This window comes from Lactuca saligna, chromosome 4, assembly GCF_052625555.1.
Source record: "Lactuca saligna cultivar CGN05327 chromosome 4, ASM5262555v1, whole genome shotgun sequence".
Classification (NCBI taxonomy): domain Eukaryota; kingdom Viridiplantae; phylum Streptophyta; class Magnoliopsida; order Asterales; family Asteraceae; genus Lactuca; species Lactuca saligna.
In genome coordinates, this window is record NC_136420.1 from 138,052,581 (window position 1) to 138,070,186 (window position 17,606).

At 32.5% G+C, this 17,606-nt stretch overlaps 1 protein-coding gene and 1 pseudogene across 1 annotated transcript; one reads left to right on the forward strand and one right to left on the reverse strand.

Moving 5' to 3' along the window:
• Nucleotides 1–662: 662 nt before the first annotated feature.
• LOC145038831 (putative LRR receptor-like serine/threonine-protein kinase At1g05700) lies at nucleotides 663–6,440 on the reverse strand. Its single transcript, XM_078987067.1, has 13 exons — nucleotides 6,366–6,440; nucleotides 5,734–6,280; nucleotides 4,401–4,879; nucleotides 4,163–4,301; nucleotides 4,002–4,073; nucleotides 3,841–3,912; nucleotides 3,673–3,753; nucleotides 3,407–3,576; nucleotides 3,076–3,314; nucleotides 1,877–2,003; nucleotides 1,740–1,802; nucleotides 1,460–1,649; nucleotides 663–1,192 (listed from the first exon to the last, which is right to left on the reverse strand). Exons 1-13 carry the CDS (start codon nucleotides 6,436–6,438, stop codon nucleotides 814–816), a joined length of 2,631 nt encoding a protein of 876 aa, XP_078843193.1. The 5' UTR covers nucleotides 6,439–6,440; the 3' UTR covers nucleotides 663–813.
• Nucleotides 6,441–12,370: 5,930 nt separating this feature from the next.
• Nucleotides 12,371–13,668, forward strand: LOC145040196 (syntaxin-81-like; annotated as a pseudogene).
• Nucleotides 13,669–17,606: the final 3,938 nt, after the last annotated feature.

Consider the following 17,606-nt stretch of genomic DNA (forward strand, 5'->3'; position numbering starts at 1 on the left):
AAAAATTCCGTAGCTAATCCGTAGCTAATTAGCTACGGAGTAGCTAAGGATTTTTCTTATTTTTTATTTTTCGGGCATTAAACATCGTTTTTTTTTGTCTTCGTTTTTTTTTCACCTCTATTATACATGATTATCTTTATTTTCAACAACTTATAGTTATTAATAATGTTCATAAAGCCGTTTGCACATTCGAGATCCTTTACTCATTTAATGGTTTAATATTGTATCCGTAGCTATTCCGTAGCCATTCTGTTGCTAATTAGCTACGGAATAGCTACGGGTTAACATCCGTAACTATTCCGTAGCTATTTCGTAGTTAATTAGCTACGGAATAACTACAGATTAGCATTCGTAGTTATTCCATAACTATTTCGTAGCTAATTAGCTACAGAATAACTACGGAATAGCATCCGTAGCTATTTTGTAGCTATTCCGTTACTAAATTAGGGCGTCCCATTCGGTAGCTGATCCGTAGCCATTTCGTAGCTAATTAGCTACGGAAATTTTCCATAGCTATTATCCGTAGGAAAACACCCTTTTTTCTAGTAGTGATTTGGGACTACCTAATTATTACAACATAATAGAAAACTTGAATCATTTTGGTAATTAAAATCCGTGAGTTACATACTCAGAAAGTAATAACCTGTGATTGATATTTGATTACTTTTGTTCCTTTCACAAGTCTGATAAACCCTATATATTTTGATACTTTTATTATCATGAGCTAATATATATCAGTTACAAATGATCTTTAAAGAATTATTGTCACATAACAAATGTGTGTTTAATTCAACATCTAAGATTTGGATCAAGCTAAGTTCCATTCTCCAAAGTAAGAGATACGATTCCTGACAAATTTTCTGTTTTGGCGTCCTGAAGAGTTACCAAACAATCACTTAAACCCATGACCACTTCCTTCATGGTTGGTCGTCTGTTGGGCATGTCATCAACACAAGTCATTGCCAATTCTACTGCCTTCCTTGCTGAGTGGATATCAAATTCTCCTTGTAACCTAGGATCAACCAGGCTTTTTACATTCCCATCTAAGAGCTCTAAATTAACCCATCGACTTATGTGTTTGTTGTCATTATCATATCTGGCTATAGCTCGTCGTCCTGTAATTATCACCAGAAGCACAACCCCAAAACTATAAACGTCACTTTTCTCAGTCAATCTGTATGACGACTGATACCTGAAAGCCAGATTCATTGATATTGCATTTAAGCAAAAGATCCAAGGAAATTAAACATAAAACTTGAGGAAACCAATACTACACCAGTCACACAATTAAGTTATATTTAAAAAAAAAAAATCGGGGCTTGTTCTCTCGCCAAATGCAATAAGTACCTTGAAGATGTGAGTTATGATGGGTTCAAGGCGTCCCTTTTTTAATTTTTTTTTTTTTGAATTTCAACATAAATATGATTTATTATAGATAAGATTCGGAAAAATTACTTACTCAGGGTCAAGGTACCCAGGAGTGCCAGCAACTAATGTTGAAATATGTGTAGCAGCTTCTGTTGGAAAAGCTCTGGATAACCCGAAGTCTGCTAGTTTAGCTTGAAACTTTTCGTTCAATAAGATGTTTGTACACTTAACATCTCTATGGACTATAGGTGGTGTGCAACCATGATGAAGATACTCTAGACCTAATAGAACCCATGTGGTTAATAATGATTGTGATTATAGATGCCAAAATTAAATGCAATTAAGTAGCTTCTAAGGATTTGCTTACTGACCACATGCAACATCACATGCTATTCGTAGTCTTTTTTCCCAAGTTAAGACACTTAAACTTGTATCTGCTCAAGCCATATTTCAAATATTAATATGTGTACATATAAATTAAAGATGAAATGTCATTAATAACAAATACCGAATATATGATTTTCTAAGTTCCCATTAGCTATGTAATCGTAGATAATTCCCTTGTGGTTGCCTTCATTGCAATACCCAACCAGCGTAGTTAAGTTTTTATGATGAACACTCATGAGAAGATTGGCCTGTACATATAGAGAATTTTTTAAATTTCCATGTAATATTCACTGCACGAATTTTGTTGGTGTTGATTTTTCATTTTAAGCATATGATGTGTGTTTGTGTATGTGTTGTTGTTGATATGATTAACAAAGAGTATGATTCAAGGGAGCCTGTAGCAAAGTTATTCAAGATTAGAAAAATCAAGGAGAAGACGCATGAAAGTTCAAGGAGTTGCTTGTTATGACTAAAAACAAGTTCTAAAAACAAGTTGTTGGTTGGAACACTATGGATGATACTCTCCAGAGTGATTCTTGGATTGATGAATTTTCTGAAAAGATCTTGGAAAAGTTGAAATTTGATGTTGATATCGGTGATTGTTGGGTCTTAAGTCCGAATATTATGGACAACGATTTTGATGATTTGAATGATACTATCATGAAACCTGATGAATAATGTAATATTGATAAAGAAATAGGGGAGATTGTGAAGAACAATTAAATGTTAGAATAAAACGAACTTATAACAAGTGTTTACGGGAAGAGGCAATAAACTGTTGCTCTAATAGTGCAAATTCCTGGACAATTATAATCTTAGGCGATACATGAACAACCACCTATTTCACATCAATCTTTGAGAAGGAGTTTGCAACCTCTTTGAGAACTTTACATTGGCATGATTATATAATATAATCGAGTAAATTACACGAATGTTCCCAATGGTTTAAGATAATTTGCACGTTTGGTTCCTAACATATTTTTTTTATTTTTAACTCAGAAGGTTCCTACTTTTTATTTTAATTTATTGTTAAAGTCTAGCTTATGGGGGGTGTTGCAAGTTAAGCAAGGCATAGGAATTATAAGGCTAATTTGGTAACTCATGAATGGTAGTTATTAGTGGCAGTTATAGGTGGTTAATCACCAACCATTTTGATGGTTGCTATAAAATGCCACGTGTGAAATGTGTTGTAAAGTTTGTTATTGCTATGATTAACAAAATGTATAGAAGCAATGTTTTCCATGTTTGTGTTCTTTAATTTGATAGAACCATATATATATATATGTGTGTGTGGTCCCCACTTCACGAAGGGAACATTACCTCGGCTTGAAACTCTTTGTCCCCTTGTTGAGATGATGCAGAAAGCATCTTCACAGCAACTTGAGCATCACCTATATGTCCATGATAAACTTTTCCAAATCCTCCTTTCCCAATAACGACTTTGAAGTTGTCAGTAATGCTCTGTACCTCTGAGTACGTGAACTTTTGTCTTTTTATCTCCAACCCATCGCTGCTTGTTTTGCTTTTGTTCGTATGCAAATTACTTTGACGAATTGAACCTGTCCGTATTTTGTGCACGTGTGCATGTTTTTTAATTAACAATATAGATTATTAAATGAAATTGAAGTTTTTTCTCGATCATAATTCATACCATGACCTTTTTGTTTATTAATTATCCATATGGTGGTGATTGCACCCAGGATCACAAAGAGGGAAGCAACCGTTGCTATTACTGGAACAATGAATTTTTTATTCTTCTTGTTTTTGCAACGATTCATAACACAAGAACTTGCGTCTTCATCTGTACTCTGACCATCGAATCTGATTTTAAGGTAGAATTAATGTTAAATTATGAAACAATGATTAATAGTATAAAATTTCCGATCACAAATACGTGTCAAGAAATTAGTAACAAACCTTATTGACAATGATCCGTTGTTTGATTTTGCTAGAAGCTCCTCTGGAATCGGCCCAATGAAATTGTTTCCTCTTAGATTCCTATAATAAAACGTTAACTTACATTAATTTATTATTCCAAACAACAAGATTTCCAATGCATGCTAATTCGAGGGGTAGATAACTTACAGGACTTTCAAGAATTTCATTCCAGAGAGAAAATCAGGCACAGTTCCTGTCAAGTTATTGTTCGACAAATCCCTGAAACAGGAATCAAGAAAATGACACACATACTGTTTTAGGAACTAACTTTTGTCAATATTTTAGTTTAATACAAGTGTTTGACTTACAAGGTTTCTATCATTGCTAGATAAGAGAATCCATGATCTATTTTTCCTTTAATTCCACTTGTAGACAAGTTCCTGATTCAGATTATTAAACGGTATATAAATAATTTCAAGAAAGGAAAGTAAAACCATAACATTCAAGGGTCATGAAATTGTATGCATACAAGAACGTGATCCTAGACATCTCCGTATCGTTGTAGCTGCATCTAACACCATCCCAAACAAATTCCTGTGGTGCACATGGATCTCCTTGCCAATTTCTAGTTACTCTGTAATAAGATTTAATGCTCCCTATTGCAGCAACTAATAGTAATATCGATTGTAATCAAAAAAAGAAACGAACATGAGTTGCGTCAATTAATATATATTGATCATAATAGCTAGGAAAGATTGTAGACATACCATCATGGTGATCTGTTTGCCTTTGTGTGAGCTGCTTTAATACATAGAGCTCAAGAGCGTTGATAATGGGTGGAAGGGTTGAATTTTCTGTTTTATTTATTATGAGGGTATATCTTGGTGCTATCGTTTCATGCACTGTGCTATAAATACTGGCTGCGTTCAGATATATCGGAGAGAAAGGTCCATACGAGAGGTTCCCATTCAGATAAATGTTGAATTCTCTGGTCTGGTTTCTTTTCAGTAATTCAACTTCAGTAAAGTGCATGTAAATGAAAAATTTATCGTTGGTGTTAAAAGGATTCCACTCTATTTTAAATGGATCATTAGGGTTTGTTGGCGTCGCAGCAGAACTCATAACCTCTGATGGTGGGTCAAAGACGTTCGATAACCCTACAGACACTTGTTCCCGAGTGTATAAAGTTTTACTATCAGGCCAATTAATTGGAGTCCATACTCGATCATACTTGTCATTGTTATACCTAAGCCGAGAAACAAGAAAAACAAAGTTACAACTTGAATATTCGTAAAAATTAGAGTAAATTACAGGAATAGTCTCTATGGGTTGAGAAAATTTGCATTTTGGTACCTAATTTATTTTTTTAATTCCGAAAGTTTCTATTATTTGTTTTTATTAGGCGATTGGTTCATGTCTTACTTAAAAAGAGTAGTATGTCATTATTTAAATAATTAAAATAGTATTTTTAGGTAAGATAAAGTAAGATGAGGTGGGGTTAAGAGCGTGTTTGTTTAAATAAATTAAAAAGAAAAATCAAGGGTAAAAAAGTCTTTTTAGATAAGACAGGAAACAAACGCGATACAAAGGCTATGTTTGGCGGATTAGCTGAAAAGATAGTTGTTAACTGAAAAGTTAGCTGATAGCTAAAAAGGTGGCTGTTAAATAAAAAGCTATCTGATAACTAAAAAGCTAGCTGATAAAAAATAACGTTTGGTAAAACTAGCTGAAATATATAAAATTACATAAAAGGATATGTAAAAATATGTGTTTCTATAATTAATTAAGGAGTGTATTTGGAAAATTTTAAAAAAGCTCCTTAAAAGGTAGTCTAAGTAGCTTTTCAAAAAGCTAGCTTATCAGCTACTTTTTGGTTTACCAAACACAACAACATAAAAAAGCTCGAAAAATAAGCTAGCTTATCAGCTAGCTGTGGCGCGCCAAACACAGCCAAAAACAAACAACAGGGAACTTCCAAGTTTAAAAAAAATAAGTTAGGAACGAAACGTACAAATTACAAAAAAGATAGCAACTTTTCGTTTAATTTAGTCTAAAATTTAGTTTTTATTAGAAAAAAAAAACACATTGTATAAATTTGACCTGACTATTCCATGTGTGGTTCCAAAATTTGCCCGTGCAGAAAGGTACAATGATCCAAAATCGGTTTCTTTATACATGTCGCCAGCTACAAGACGTAGTTCTATCGCTGATATGAAAGGAGTCCCACGACCTATATTTACTAGACAAAGATGAATGTAATCTGTTGATGAGACATGTATGATCTCCATTGTTTCTGGTTGAGATGACGAATTGAATTTCATGGTATCCCAGTAATCAGGTCCAAGATAGACATCGAATTCTGGAAGTTGGCCCTTCAAGTCATAATTCCCATACATGAAGCTTGTCCTTATGAGATACCTGTTACCCTTTCCTTGGTTTGGTTTTAGGGTGTAGCAGTTTCTTGCGTTTTGTGGAAAACTTGTGAGGGTGGTAGCATGTTTATAAATGTCTAACGAGTTATATGCGGGCATTATGCTATGGATTTCGCCAGTGTCTCTGAATTCAGCATCGGATATGTAGTTTATGCCTGTTACTTGATCGGTGTATGTTGACCCTTTGGGAATCCCACAGTCTATGCTGATGAAGTCTGCGATGGGAGGGGAAAAGAAGTTGATCAAGAGGTTATATAATTAATTAATTAGTATTTAGAGAAATAATTAATGCTTTCGTACCTGATTGATCATTCTGGGCATCAACCGATACTCCAAGAAGAACTAATATTGTAACAAGAGATTGGAAATTCATTTCTATACCAAGACACTACTTTGAAGTTATGGTAACCCGTTAATTATACATGCATGATGCCAATTGACTTCTGAGGCGTTTGGGTGTGCAAATTGACTTTTGAGACTTTTGAGGTTTAGTTTTTGGTCGATTGAACTATTTCTAATCATTTTACTATTACGGTGTCGTATAATCAATTTAAAAGTACCAGATTCAAAAAACATAACCCTACTAAGTCAAAATTAACTATAGATTATATAACTTACTAAATTCATATCTATATTTGGACTGAATTTTATTTACATGACATTAAAAGGCTTTTGCTCTAATTAACAGCGTTTCCAACTTTTATTTTCCAGCCCTTAACTTTATACAAATATCATTTTTATTCTTTCAACTTTAGACTTTTAAAAAAATTCCTTTTCATCCCCGCTATTTTTTAAAGTTTTGTGTTTAATCTCGTAGTATATAAAGTTACTATCACTAAACTTTATAAAATATTACTTTAATCCTTTCGGCTTTGAACTTTGTAAGATGTCAGTTTCACACTTTTAACTTTCTAAACTTTCATATTTATTTGAACCATCGAGAGTTTGGTCTATGGTATCGACCATGTATGATATTTATCTACCCATAAATATAACCACTACAAGAGTAATCCTTTTTAGTAACCAATTTTTCAATGACGACTATAAATCTGGTCACTAAAAGCATTATTTAGTCACCATATATTAAGTGGTCACTGAATTTTGGTAGTTGCACACATTTAGTGACCCAATCGGAGATGGTTGCCACTAAATGGTCACTAAAAGTTATTATTATTATTTAATTAAATAATAAATATTAATGATTAAAATTAGTGGTCACTGATTTGACATTTAATGACCAAAAATAGTTGTCACTATGTTGAAAACTTAATGAACAAAATAGTGGTCATTAATTCATATTCATTTTTCAAACCAACACATTCACCGCATGGAAAAAAAAAAACTAATGACCTCAAAATAATGGTCACACTATTGACCAGAAAATAGTGGTCACAAGTATTAATTTTTTTTATATGATATTTACCATTCTATCCTCTCAAGCTTGGAGTTTTTTTTTTTTAACTAAAGAAAACAATTGCTCTTTTTATTATTATTATAATTCTGGTTTTTTACTCTTATCTCGCCCAAACCGAACCCTAGTTGCTTACTCTGTTGGTTTATCAATCAAACACCTGAAACCTTACAAGAAATCGAACCTAGCCAATCGTTCCTATCTTCTCTCACCGGAAATATCAACAGAAAACTCTTCGGTTTCCTCTTTGTCATGTTCTTCTCTTTTTTCATTAGAACCCTAGTAGTCAATGCAGCTACTTAACGAAGCATCACACAGGGAACATTCAAAGTCGCGATTCACCTCCTCTTATTGCCTCTCGTATGCGCCACTCTTGTGAACGAATAGAAGCAATGTGCCCTCCATCATTCTCGTTAAATGCATTCTACATTCTAGGATTCGAATTACCCTCTCTTTGTCATGTGATTTTACCAGAGATTGAATCCTGCCCTAAAAACTTTAATTAAGGTGTGATTATGGCTCAAAACCCCACTTGGAGTTAATATCTTGCATTTGATGTTAATATATTGCATTTGATGTCTTGTTCATCATTACTAAACGTCGAAGGTAATGTTATCCTTTCCTCAATCTCTCTTCCCTTCTTCCTCATTGATTGCTCTGGGAAGACATCCTCCTTTACATACTTTTCTGGTTCTCGACTCCATTCTGATGCTTGTTCACAATCACACACTTACACAAGCATGTATGAACACACACATTCGAAAACACATAGAAATATTCAATTACTTATGAATGGAGTCTATTTTTCGTCATTTTTAGCTCAATTGTATTGTACGTTTCCAATTGAGGGATGCGGTGGTGGTGTTTGTTCCCCGCCGATTAGTTTTGTAGTTTTATGATCGATTTGTGTGTGTGTCTCTAAGGAATGCCAGAATTTTTTTTTGATTTTGTCACACCCCAAAACCAAGAACGGCGGAAACGTTCTGGGGCGGAGGACGTCATGTAAAGTATCACAACACAGTAAATGTAAATAAGCAAACAACATCATCCATTGCATTAAATATATAATTTTAATACAAGCGTGTTCTGTACAGTATAGACACCAAAAATAATGTATATCAAAATTATAAGATGAGTCTTGAATGCGCTCCATCTTCTCAAAAGCTGGCCTCGGTACCTGTCTACTGATGACCTGAGAATACAAGTTATTTTGAAAGAGTTTATCAGCAATAAGCTGGTGAGTTCATAAGTATTTTAGTGTCGGTATTTGTCATCCAAAAACGTTTGAACATGTATCAAGTGTAAGTTTGTAAAATGTACGTAAATGTTTGTAAGTGTTTGTAAAAGTTTGAATCTCTTAGAAAAACCTATATTTTCTATTAAAGTAGCCTTCTACCAAGGCTTAACTGTTTTGTATGCTCGTTTGTTGTAAAAGTGTGTGATTTACTCAAGTGTAACTATCATTTCCAAAACATAGTTTGTACATAATTGTTTAAGTGAAAAGATCACTAATGATGTAAAGAGTAAATTAATGTAGTACTGTAGTGTTGTATTATAGGAACTACTGCTGTACTAACTACCTTAAACCGGATTTATATTAAGGTATCATGTGATAAATTGCACCATACTATCGACTGGTAACAACGACATACGAATGGTCGTAATAACGGAATGACATTTGGCACCCGCAGACCTGCAGGTCCGGTTGTAGCTAGCAGCAAGGTGTAGAATAGTCAATCCAGTATAGATCTATACGCAAACTCACGCTATCCCTCCAAGAGAATTCTGGCTACAACTCGGGCCATGACAATTAAGGCATGCTCCGATACAGTGGATCACAATTGTTAACGTATTCTTGTATATGTAATGAAATGAACTGTTCTAGTATAGTTGTATATGTTCTTCCTCTAGAATGGTTGTATATGTTCTTCCTCTAGTATAGTTGTATATGTTCTCTTTCTAGTATATTTGTATAAGTACTCGTAATAATAAGTATTAACTCATGAATGAACGGACTCATTTATCTAGAAATTGTAGTAGTATGATCCTATGTTACCCCGATGGTAATTTACTGATGATGTACTGATAAGTATGAATATGGAAGTACTTTTATGTCTATACATGTATATTTGATATATAATTAATATTGAAACGACCTTCGGACGGTTACCCAGAATCCCACTAGACCACATCTCAATGCGCGAAAAGGAAATAGGGTGGATAGCCTTCCTAAGCCCTTTAAACATTTCTTATATATCTATACATATATGGGCATGCAATTTATAAGAAGTAAAACAAAGTTTAATAAAAGCATTTGATAAGTAAAAGAGTTTGTAAAACATTTTAAAGTGAAACAGTTTGATAAACAGTTTAAACACTGATAAAATCATTGGTTTTCTAGTTATTAATCACATGTGATTAATGTAATCACATGTGATTGATGTAATAACTGTAAGTGTTTAACTTGTATCCCCCCCCCCCCCAATAAAGTATTTAAAACATTTAAAAGCATTTCAAAGGTTAATTTAAGGGGTATGAACTCACTTGTGGTGAGTGGATTGGATTGAAGTATCGGGTACCGTGCTAGGTGGCAAACGGAGACTTGTTCACACGCACAAGCCTAGTTATCATATAATGAGCATATATATAACTAATTAGCCAATTACTAACTTAATGAAATAAGTTGGGACGTTTAGGAACATGTAAACACTTTGTATAAGTGTTATAGGTCCTAAGGGTTGCTTCTATGTTGCTATTGGACAAGGCAAAAGGTTTTAATGCTTCCAAGGGCCTTGTATAAGAGTTTACTACTCAATAAACTCCACACAATGAGTTTATGGTCGTAAACCCTTGAGTTTACGGCCGTGAACTCTTGTCTTGGTTGTTTTGGGTGTTTAAATGTGCTAAATGAATTCTAGAATAAGCCTAGCATTGGTAGATTAATCCTTGAAGTAGTTTAAGGCCCTAGAATGCTCCTTTGAGGAGTTTACGGCCTAAAGAACATATCCCCTAGAGTTTACGGTCGTAAACTCCTATGGGGTGTTTGTTTTAATTCTTTTAAGCCTCTTGCACACAAAGGATAGCTTCTAGGTTTTTGTTTAAGGCTAAAGGGGACTTTAGGCACACTTTTGTGCCTTCACTTGGAGTTTACGGCCCAAGAGTATTTCTTGGCCGTAAACTCCCTTTTAGGGATGATTTTGATGTGTTTTGGTCTCCAAATTAGCTACAAGCATTAGAGGTTAATTGTCTTAAAGCCTTAGGAGTGTTTAGGGCACATTATCCCTTGAATTTTGGAGTTTACGGCCTAACGCTTTCTTGGGCCGTGAACTCCTTAAACTATGTGTTCTTGATTGTGTTCTAGCCTCAAATGATCATACATAATGTCCTTAACTTGTTGCCTAACAAGGAAATGGGACTAGATAGCCTTTAGGCTTCGTTTTGGAGTTTACTCCCCAAGAACGTTCTTGGGCGGTAAACTCTCGGATCTTACAAATTTGTCATATAAACAATGTTATAAAGCTTATAACAAGCATTAAAACACATTTAGGAAAGTAGACTCACGATTTGGGATGAAAACCCGAAGATCCGTGACAGAGAAAAGGGCTTTTCTCTAGTTGGAAATGTGAATAATGAATGAATTTAGTTCATAAATCTATTTATAGTCCTGAAATATTTTAACAGAAAATATTTTTATTCCGGAAATGATTTCTAATATATCCGAGTGTTGGAATAACAGTGTTGCACAAAACCGTAGTGCATCCACTCTCCTGATGTTTACTGAAGTGTAAACCCTAAATTACTCCAACTTATACGGAAAGTCTGAAAATCGACTATGACTGTTATAACTTCTATTGAAGTGATACTGTTTGTATAGAATGGAAATTTCGGGTTGTCACAGATTTCTGTTATCTTCATTGTTTTGTTTATATTTTTCTATAAAAACTATTTATATGTTCATCTGCATTAATAGAGCTACCCGAGTGGCTAGACAAATACAACTTAGACACAGAAAACAGACATGGAAGCAAAAGATGGTCTTCATAATCTCACCTCCCTTCAGACCCTAAACCCTTATACAGAGCTTCATCATACCCTACAACACAACACTAACTCTTCACAGAACATATACTCACACCAACCTCATCTTTACCTTCATTTTCTCTCGGGGCCCACAACAGACTACCTTGGCCACATCATCATTCCCAAATGCCCTTTTCAGACCTTAAGCTCTCCCCTTTATCAAACATATATAGATTGTCTATTATTTCATCCAAAGAAAGGCATTATAATCTATTTAATTTTGGTTATCTGATGCCTCCATTTCTATTGTGAATCTCATCTTGCAATTAGCTTCTTACTTAAAGAAGGCCCTGTATTTTCCATTGCCACTTTAGCTACAGTTATTGTAAGAACCTATCACCTACCCCTTGCTGAAATCATCCTGTCTTCTTTTTTTTTTTCCAGGAAATTTACTGAAAAATCCCTTATATTTTGGGCACTATTGCAGTTTAACTACTTATACTATATTTTTCTTATATATCATGCTTAAAAACTTTAAATATTTACTATAAATAATAAACATCTAATATAATTATTATTACATCTCGCAAGGAAGTCTAATAGTTGGAAGATAAGACAGTTGGATGTTCTGCTGTCCTTTAAGTTAAACAAGTACTTTAAAAATATTTGGTTTTTGTGATGCATCCTTGTGACTATCAATAGACATGGAAGCGATTGTAGTTGTTTTTCTCATACTCTCTTCATCTTATGTTCCCTTTAAACTCTTATCAACTATCTCAAATACACCAGTTTGCAAATAATCTAAAGTCCTTTATGTTTTCTTTGGTCTTGTAACTAATTCATTAATGTGACTGATATCTCTGGAAGAGAAACCATGGTTTGCATTACAGGTATCATAATCAATAACACTAAAAAGTTCAAGTTTTTTATATTCATTAATAAATTGTGGAATTCGGTTTCCTTTTAAGCTCTCCATTAAGTCAAATACTTTCTTATTAATGATTTATTTATTTATATTTTTTTGCATTCCAGGTGAGATGAAGGTGAAGCTGACAGTGATGAATCTTCTCCTTATGCAGCCATGCTTGTTGCACAAGATGTCTCCCAAGATGCAAGGTTTTAATATAGTTTTTTCTTTGATTTATTTATAAAAAATGAAGTATGTAACGGGTTCCATATTTTTCATATAAAACCCAACATAACTGATGAAGAAGCAATTAAAAAAAGATGGCTTGGAATTAGAGGTGGGTGACAATGCTAATGTTGATACTATCTCACACAAACATGGAGTGGTGCATAAAATTTCTATTGATTATAATGATTTTGTTTTATATTTATATTTATTTTATTTACTTTTTTGAATTTTATGTTTTAATTTTAAGAGAAAGTTTCCCTTTAGTTCCATCACAGTTTGGTCAACTGAGAGTTGTATGCTTTCAAGAAGTAATTAATAGAGCTATACCTAGAAAAAAACCAAACCAAAATAGGCCACGCCTTAAAAAACTGAACCAACAAGTTTTAGATGATGAAACTCGTGCTCTTGAGGTATTTGCAAACTACATATTTAGTCCTTATTCTTATCAAAATTATGGATTTTGTCCCTAACTTGAGAACTTTTTAATCCTTTTTTTTCACCATATTTGTGTATGTTGTTAAACTATGCAAAATGACCATACTACCCTTATACGTGGAGTTATCGAGTCTTCTTGATGCTACACGTGACATTGGAACAAAGAAGGTAGAGATGTTACTGAATCATCTAATGTCAACACATGTCTTGCAACAAGCTCAACAAGTTGAGTGTCTGTATGATCATACAGGTCAAAAATAGCAACATACTTTACTCTTTGTATAAATATAGGCAATATATTATGTTTTTTTACTTATTTACCATAATAAACAACTTACTTACATTTATTTACCTATAATTAATAGCATTATGTGATGAATAAAGTAGAATGCTATATCTGGTAGTATTTGATTAAGTGGTTTTATTTATTTATTTGTTTGTTTGTTTATTATTATAGGCGGTTGAAGCAACAAAGAATGTTGAGATTGGTAATAAAGAACAAACTCAAGCCCATGCAGAGGAACACAAATAGCAGAATTTTGCTCTTACTTTTCATTGTTGTTTTTACTTTTGCTATTCATTTTCTTGACTTGTATAATTAATTTATAGTTAAATCAATGGACTAATCATTTACCTTACGAAATATGTTTTTTTGTTTGCACTTTCAAAGGCGAAAAACGTAAACAGTCCCCATTGTAGATTACTTTAGGCTTGAGGATGCAAAAAATACGAACATACTTCTATTGATTTGTTTACTCTATGATTACATTTGAACTTAGTGATGACTATTTATGGTCATTAAATAGATAAAACAATGACAGCTTTTAACGGTCACTAGATGTGTAAAACAATGACGACCTTTTATGGTTACTAAATGCATAAAATAATGATAACTTTCATTGATTAGTGACAACATTTAGTGACGAAATGGGTCGTCACATACTTAGTGACCAATATATTTTAGTCACTACTTAGTGACCATTTATATATTTGGTCACTAAATCAGTTTAGTGACGGACCTATAGTGACGAAAAGTAACGACCAGATATTTGGTCACTAAACCATTTAGTGACGAATTCTTCTATTGTTAGTGACGATTTCACTTTCGTCACTAATTGACATTTTTTTGTAGTGAACGCTACCTAACTTTTATCAATATAATTTTTAAAATTCAATTTAAAAAACCGATCGGATTGGTGCTGCAACGCACGGTGGGCAAATTACTAGTTCCTTTTAAAACTCATTGATAAATAATATGTAAAAGGTATATTATAATCGATAGAAAATAAATTTGTATATCTTAAATTTAAAATATAAACGATATAATGATATATTGGAATGTCTTTTGTGGTTATCTTATTTATTATGTATTATTATTTTTTATAATCAAAAGTTATCACATATAATAATATTTGATAGCCTGATCATTATAACTTTAAATAATTTTGAAATTTAAGTAATTCAACGTGCCTTGATTTATTAAATCTTTATATATGTCAAAATTTTACGCAACTAAAAAACATCACTAAATAATATCTTCTACAACTTATCAATTAATTTCTATTATTTATATCATATACCATAAGTTAGATTTTCTAGTTTTGTTAGCAAGTGGGTGGGGCAGTTTTCCTTCTCAATCCTTCTTGTACGCTACACGGTTGTCCTGACTGGCTTGCCGTGGCTGAAACTGAGCTTGCGTCAACGATGGTTTTAATTTTTTTTTCCAATGGGGTGAAGTTGCTCAAGTCAAGTTTCTTATAGTGGTTGACCATCATTATCTTAAGTATTTTCAACCATGCTATTTGATTAATAAAACTTTGGAATAGTGCGTTACAATTTGGAGTGTAACAGGGTGTAATTTCTAGATGATATGACATGGTATATGGGTTTTAGTCAAACATGGTGTAAATAGAGCTTAAGTTGTCTCGCATCCATGGGCGGACCAGGATTCCATAATAGGTGTGACATAAATTAATTCCTTATAATGGTCATAGTTCTATAAATACGTTTAAATGAAAAGAAAGATTTTAAACACATTTTTAATGTATAAAAATATATAAATATGTTTTTCATATGTATTTATTAAATTTATATGTATTTTTTTACGTATAAATATGTTTTTATATATATAAATATATATTTAAAATATGTTTAAATATGCATTTATTTAATAATATCAATAATAAAAAATTTTTAAAAATAATATAGTTATTTGAGATTTTAATAAAAAATAAAAATAAAAATAATGGTTTTTGCAAAAAAAAATCTTAGTATTTTTGGTCTATTTATAAAATAGTTACAAACTAATTTGTTACCTGAACGAGAAAAAAATTAGTCAGAATGGAACCTTTAACCGTTTTTTAAAAATTCTTTATGAATTTCCTTAAAATCAAATAATGATGTTTAATTATATTTTCATTTGAACTCTGACAAACAATAATAAAACTAATTAGGGTACTTAGATAGCCGCTATTTATTGTACAGTAATGAAATATTGACTTTTGTAATCAAGTTCTTAATTTTTTTAAATTGAAACTTTATGTATTTTACATATGAAGTAACTTGACACCAACTATTTATAGGTCTTAATATTTGAATTTATAAATTGTGGATACTAAATAAATAAATATGCTACCCAAGGGTTTATTGTCCATCTTTAAACCTTTTTTTTCAAAAAAAAAAAAAAAAACCAACAAGATTAAAAAATCTCAAACGAACAAGATTGAAACATATGTAATGCATGTACATATACGTGGATAATGTGCATGGAAGAAACTACATAAAGAGACTAGTAACAAATGGTACAATAAAATGAAAACTAAATGTAAAGAGTTGAACACGACACCAACTTAAACAGGTAAACTTTACCTTGCAACTTAGACCAACTCATGCTTGTTAACTTTTGAATAAATTTATGATCTGTAATAATAATATATTCGTTTTTCTATAGTGCACACTAAAATATATATATATATATATATATATATATATATATATATATATATATATATATATATATACACACACACACACACACATTAATAGGAAAAGATCATGTAGTTGTCGGTGCAACCCCGTGCACCACTATAGATCCACCCTTGCTTCCGTCACACGTTTGGGTAGTTAAGCGTCACCTATCAATGATTTTCAATTTTCTTGGAGTTCGTCAAGAGGATCCATTATCACTGTTGTGTTGATTTTGACAGTAATTGTCAAAATATTGCTATAAAACAAGCGATTGGCATCAATATCTTGTTGGGTTGTGATGATTACTAAAGCACAGAGCAAAAAAAGCATATCATCTATAAAAAAAACTTGGTCTTCATATTCCATCATTGATCATGTTCTAGTGACCTTTAAGTAAAAGAGAGTTATAGATTAAATATCATTGTAGCCTTTGATTAAAAGACATGTTGGTGTACTTTAGATCATTTAGAATCTAAAGTAGAGTTGCTCTAATGAAGTGGTACCCCAAGACAATGATCTAGCAATGCTTGACAAAACTGTTGTTTTGAATGCCAAAATTGTGAGCCCTAAGTGGAGGAGAAGGATTGTCGACTTGCATCATAAAGCCTTGGAAACGATGTAAAACAAATAGATAGAGATCAAAGGAAGGATTAAACCTTAAGGGAGAGGAGAGATCAACCTTATATAGGGGATGACCACCACTATGATTTTATCTCTTTACTTAGTTTCTGAATAATTCACCCTAACTTTGTTGAAATAATAAAATAACTCCTTTATCTTACTCTTTTGTCAAATTAGCTTAGATCGTATCATGTGTGTAACTCAGAAGGGCACTTCTAATTATAGAAGGTTACAAACATTATATGACCATTACCATATTTCTTAAAAGTCTCTCACTTACGCATGTGACAACAACTTCATAGTCCTTCTTTCATTACCCTAAGAAGGTGCCCATCATCCAAGACTACAACTATACTCATAACCTACATCTATAAATAGCCCTTACTAAGCGATCAAATATTAATTTGTTCTATGATATTCATATGAACGTAAGACATGGACGTTTATCAATCAAACTGTAACATCTAAAATTTCAATCTAAAATTTTCATTTTTAAAGTAAGATTAAATATCCAAAATCCAACCTTTAAATACATAACATTATAACCATTTGTTTCAAAACCAGAAATCTTAATGTTAAAACTTTGTTAAATTGTAAGAAACTAGAGGATCTAAAAGAACATTAAACACCGATGTGAATGTCCAGTTATGTCGCACCCTTCCTTTCCATGACTAAACAACCTGAAAACATTAAACTAAACAATGTAAGCATAAAACTTATTGAGTTGCCCAGTGTACCACATATTCCACTACACATATAAATCATACCATATAATGCCTTACAACCTTGGTTCATTATTCCAGACTCACAGTCCCATACTATTTCGTCAACACCTAAAGACTCAGAGTGTCATACTAATCCTTCAGACCTAAAGTCTCACACTAGTCCGTCAACATACCATACAGGTCATAAGAACGAATCACGCAACGAGGAAAATAAAAAATAAAGTGTA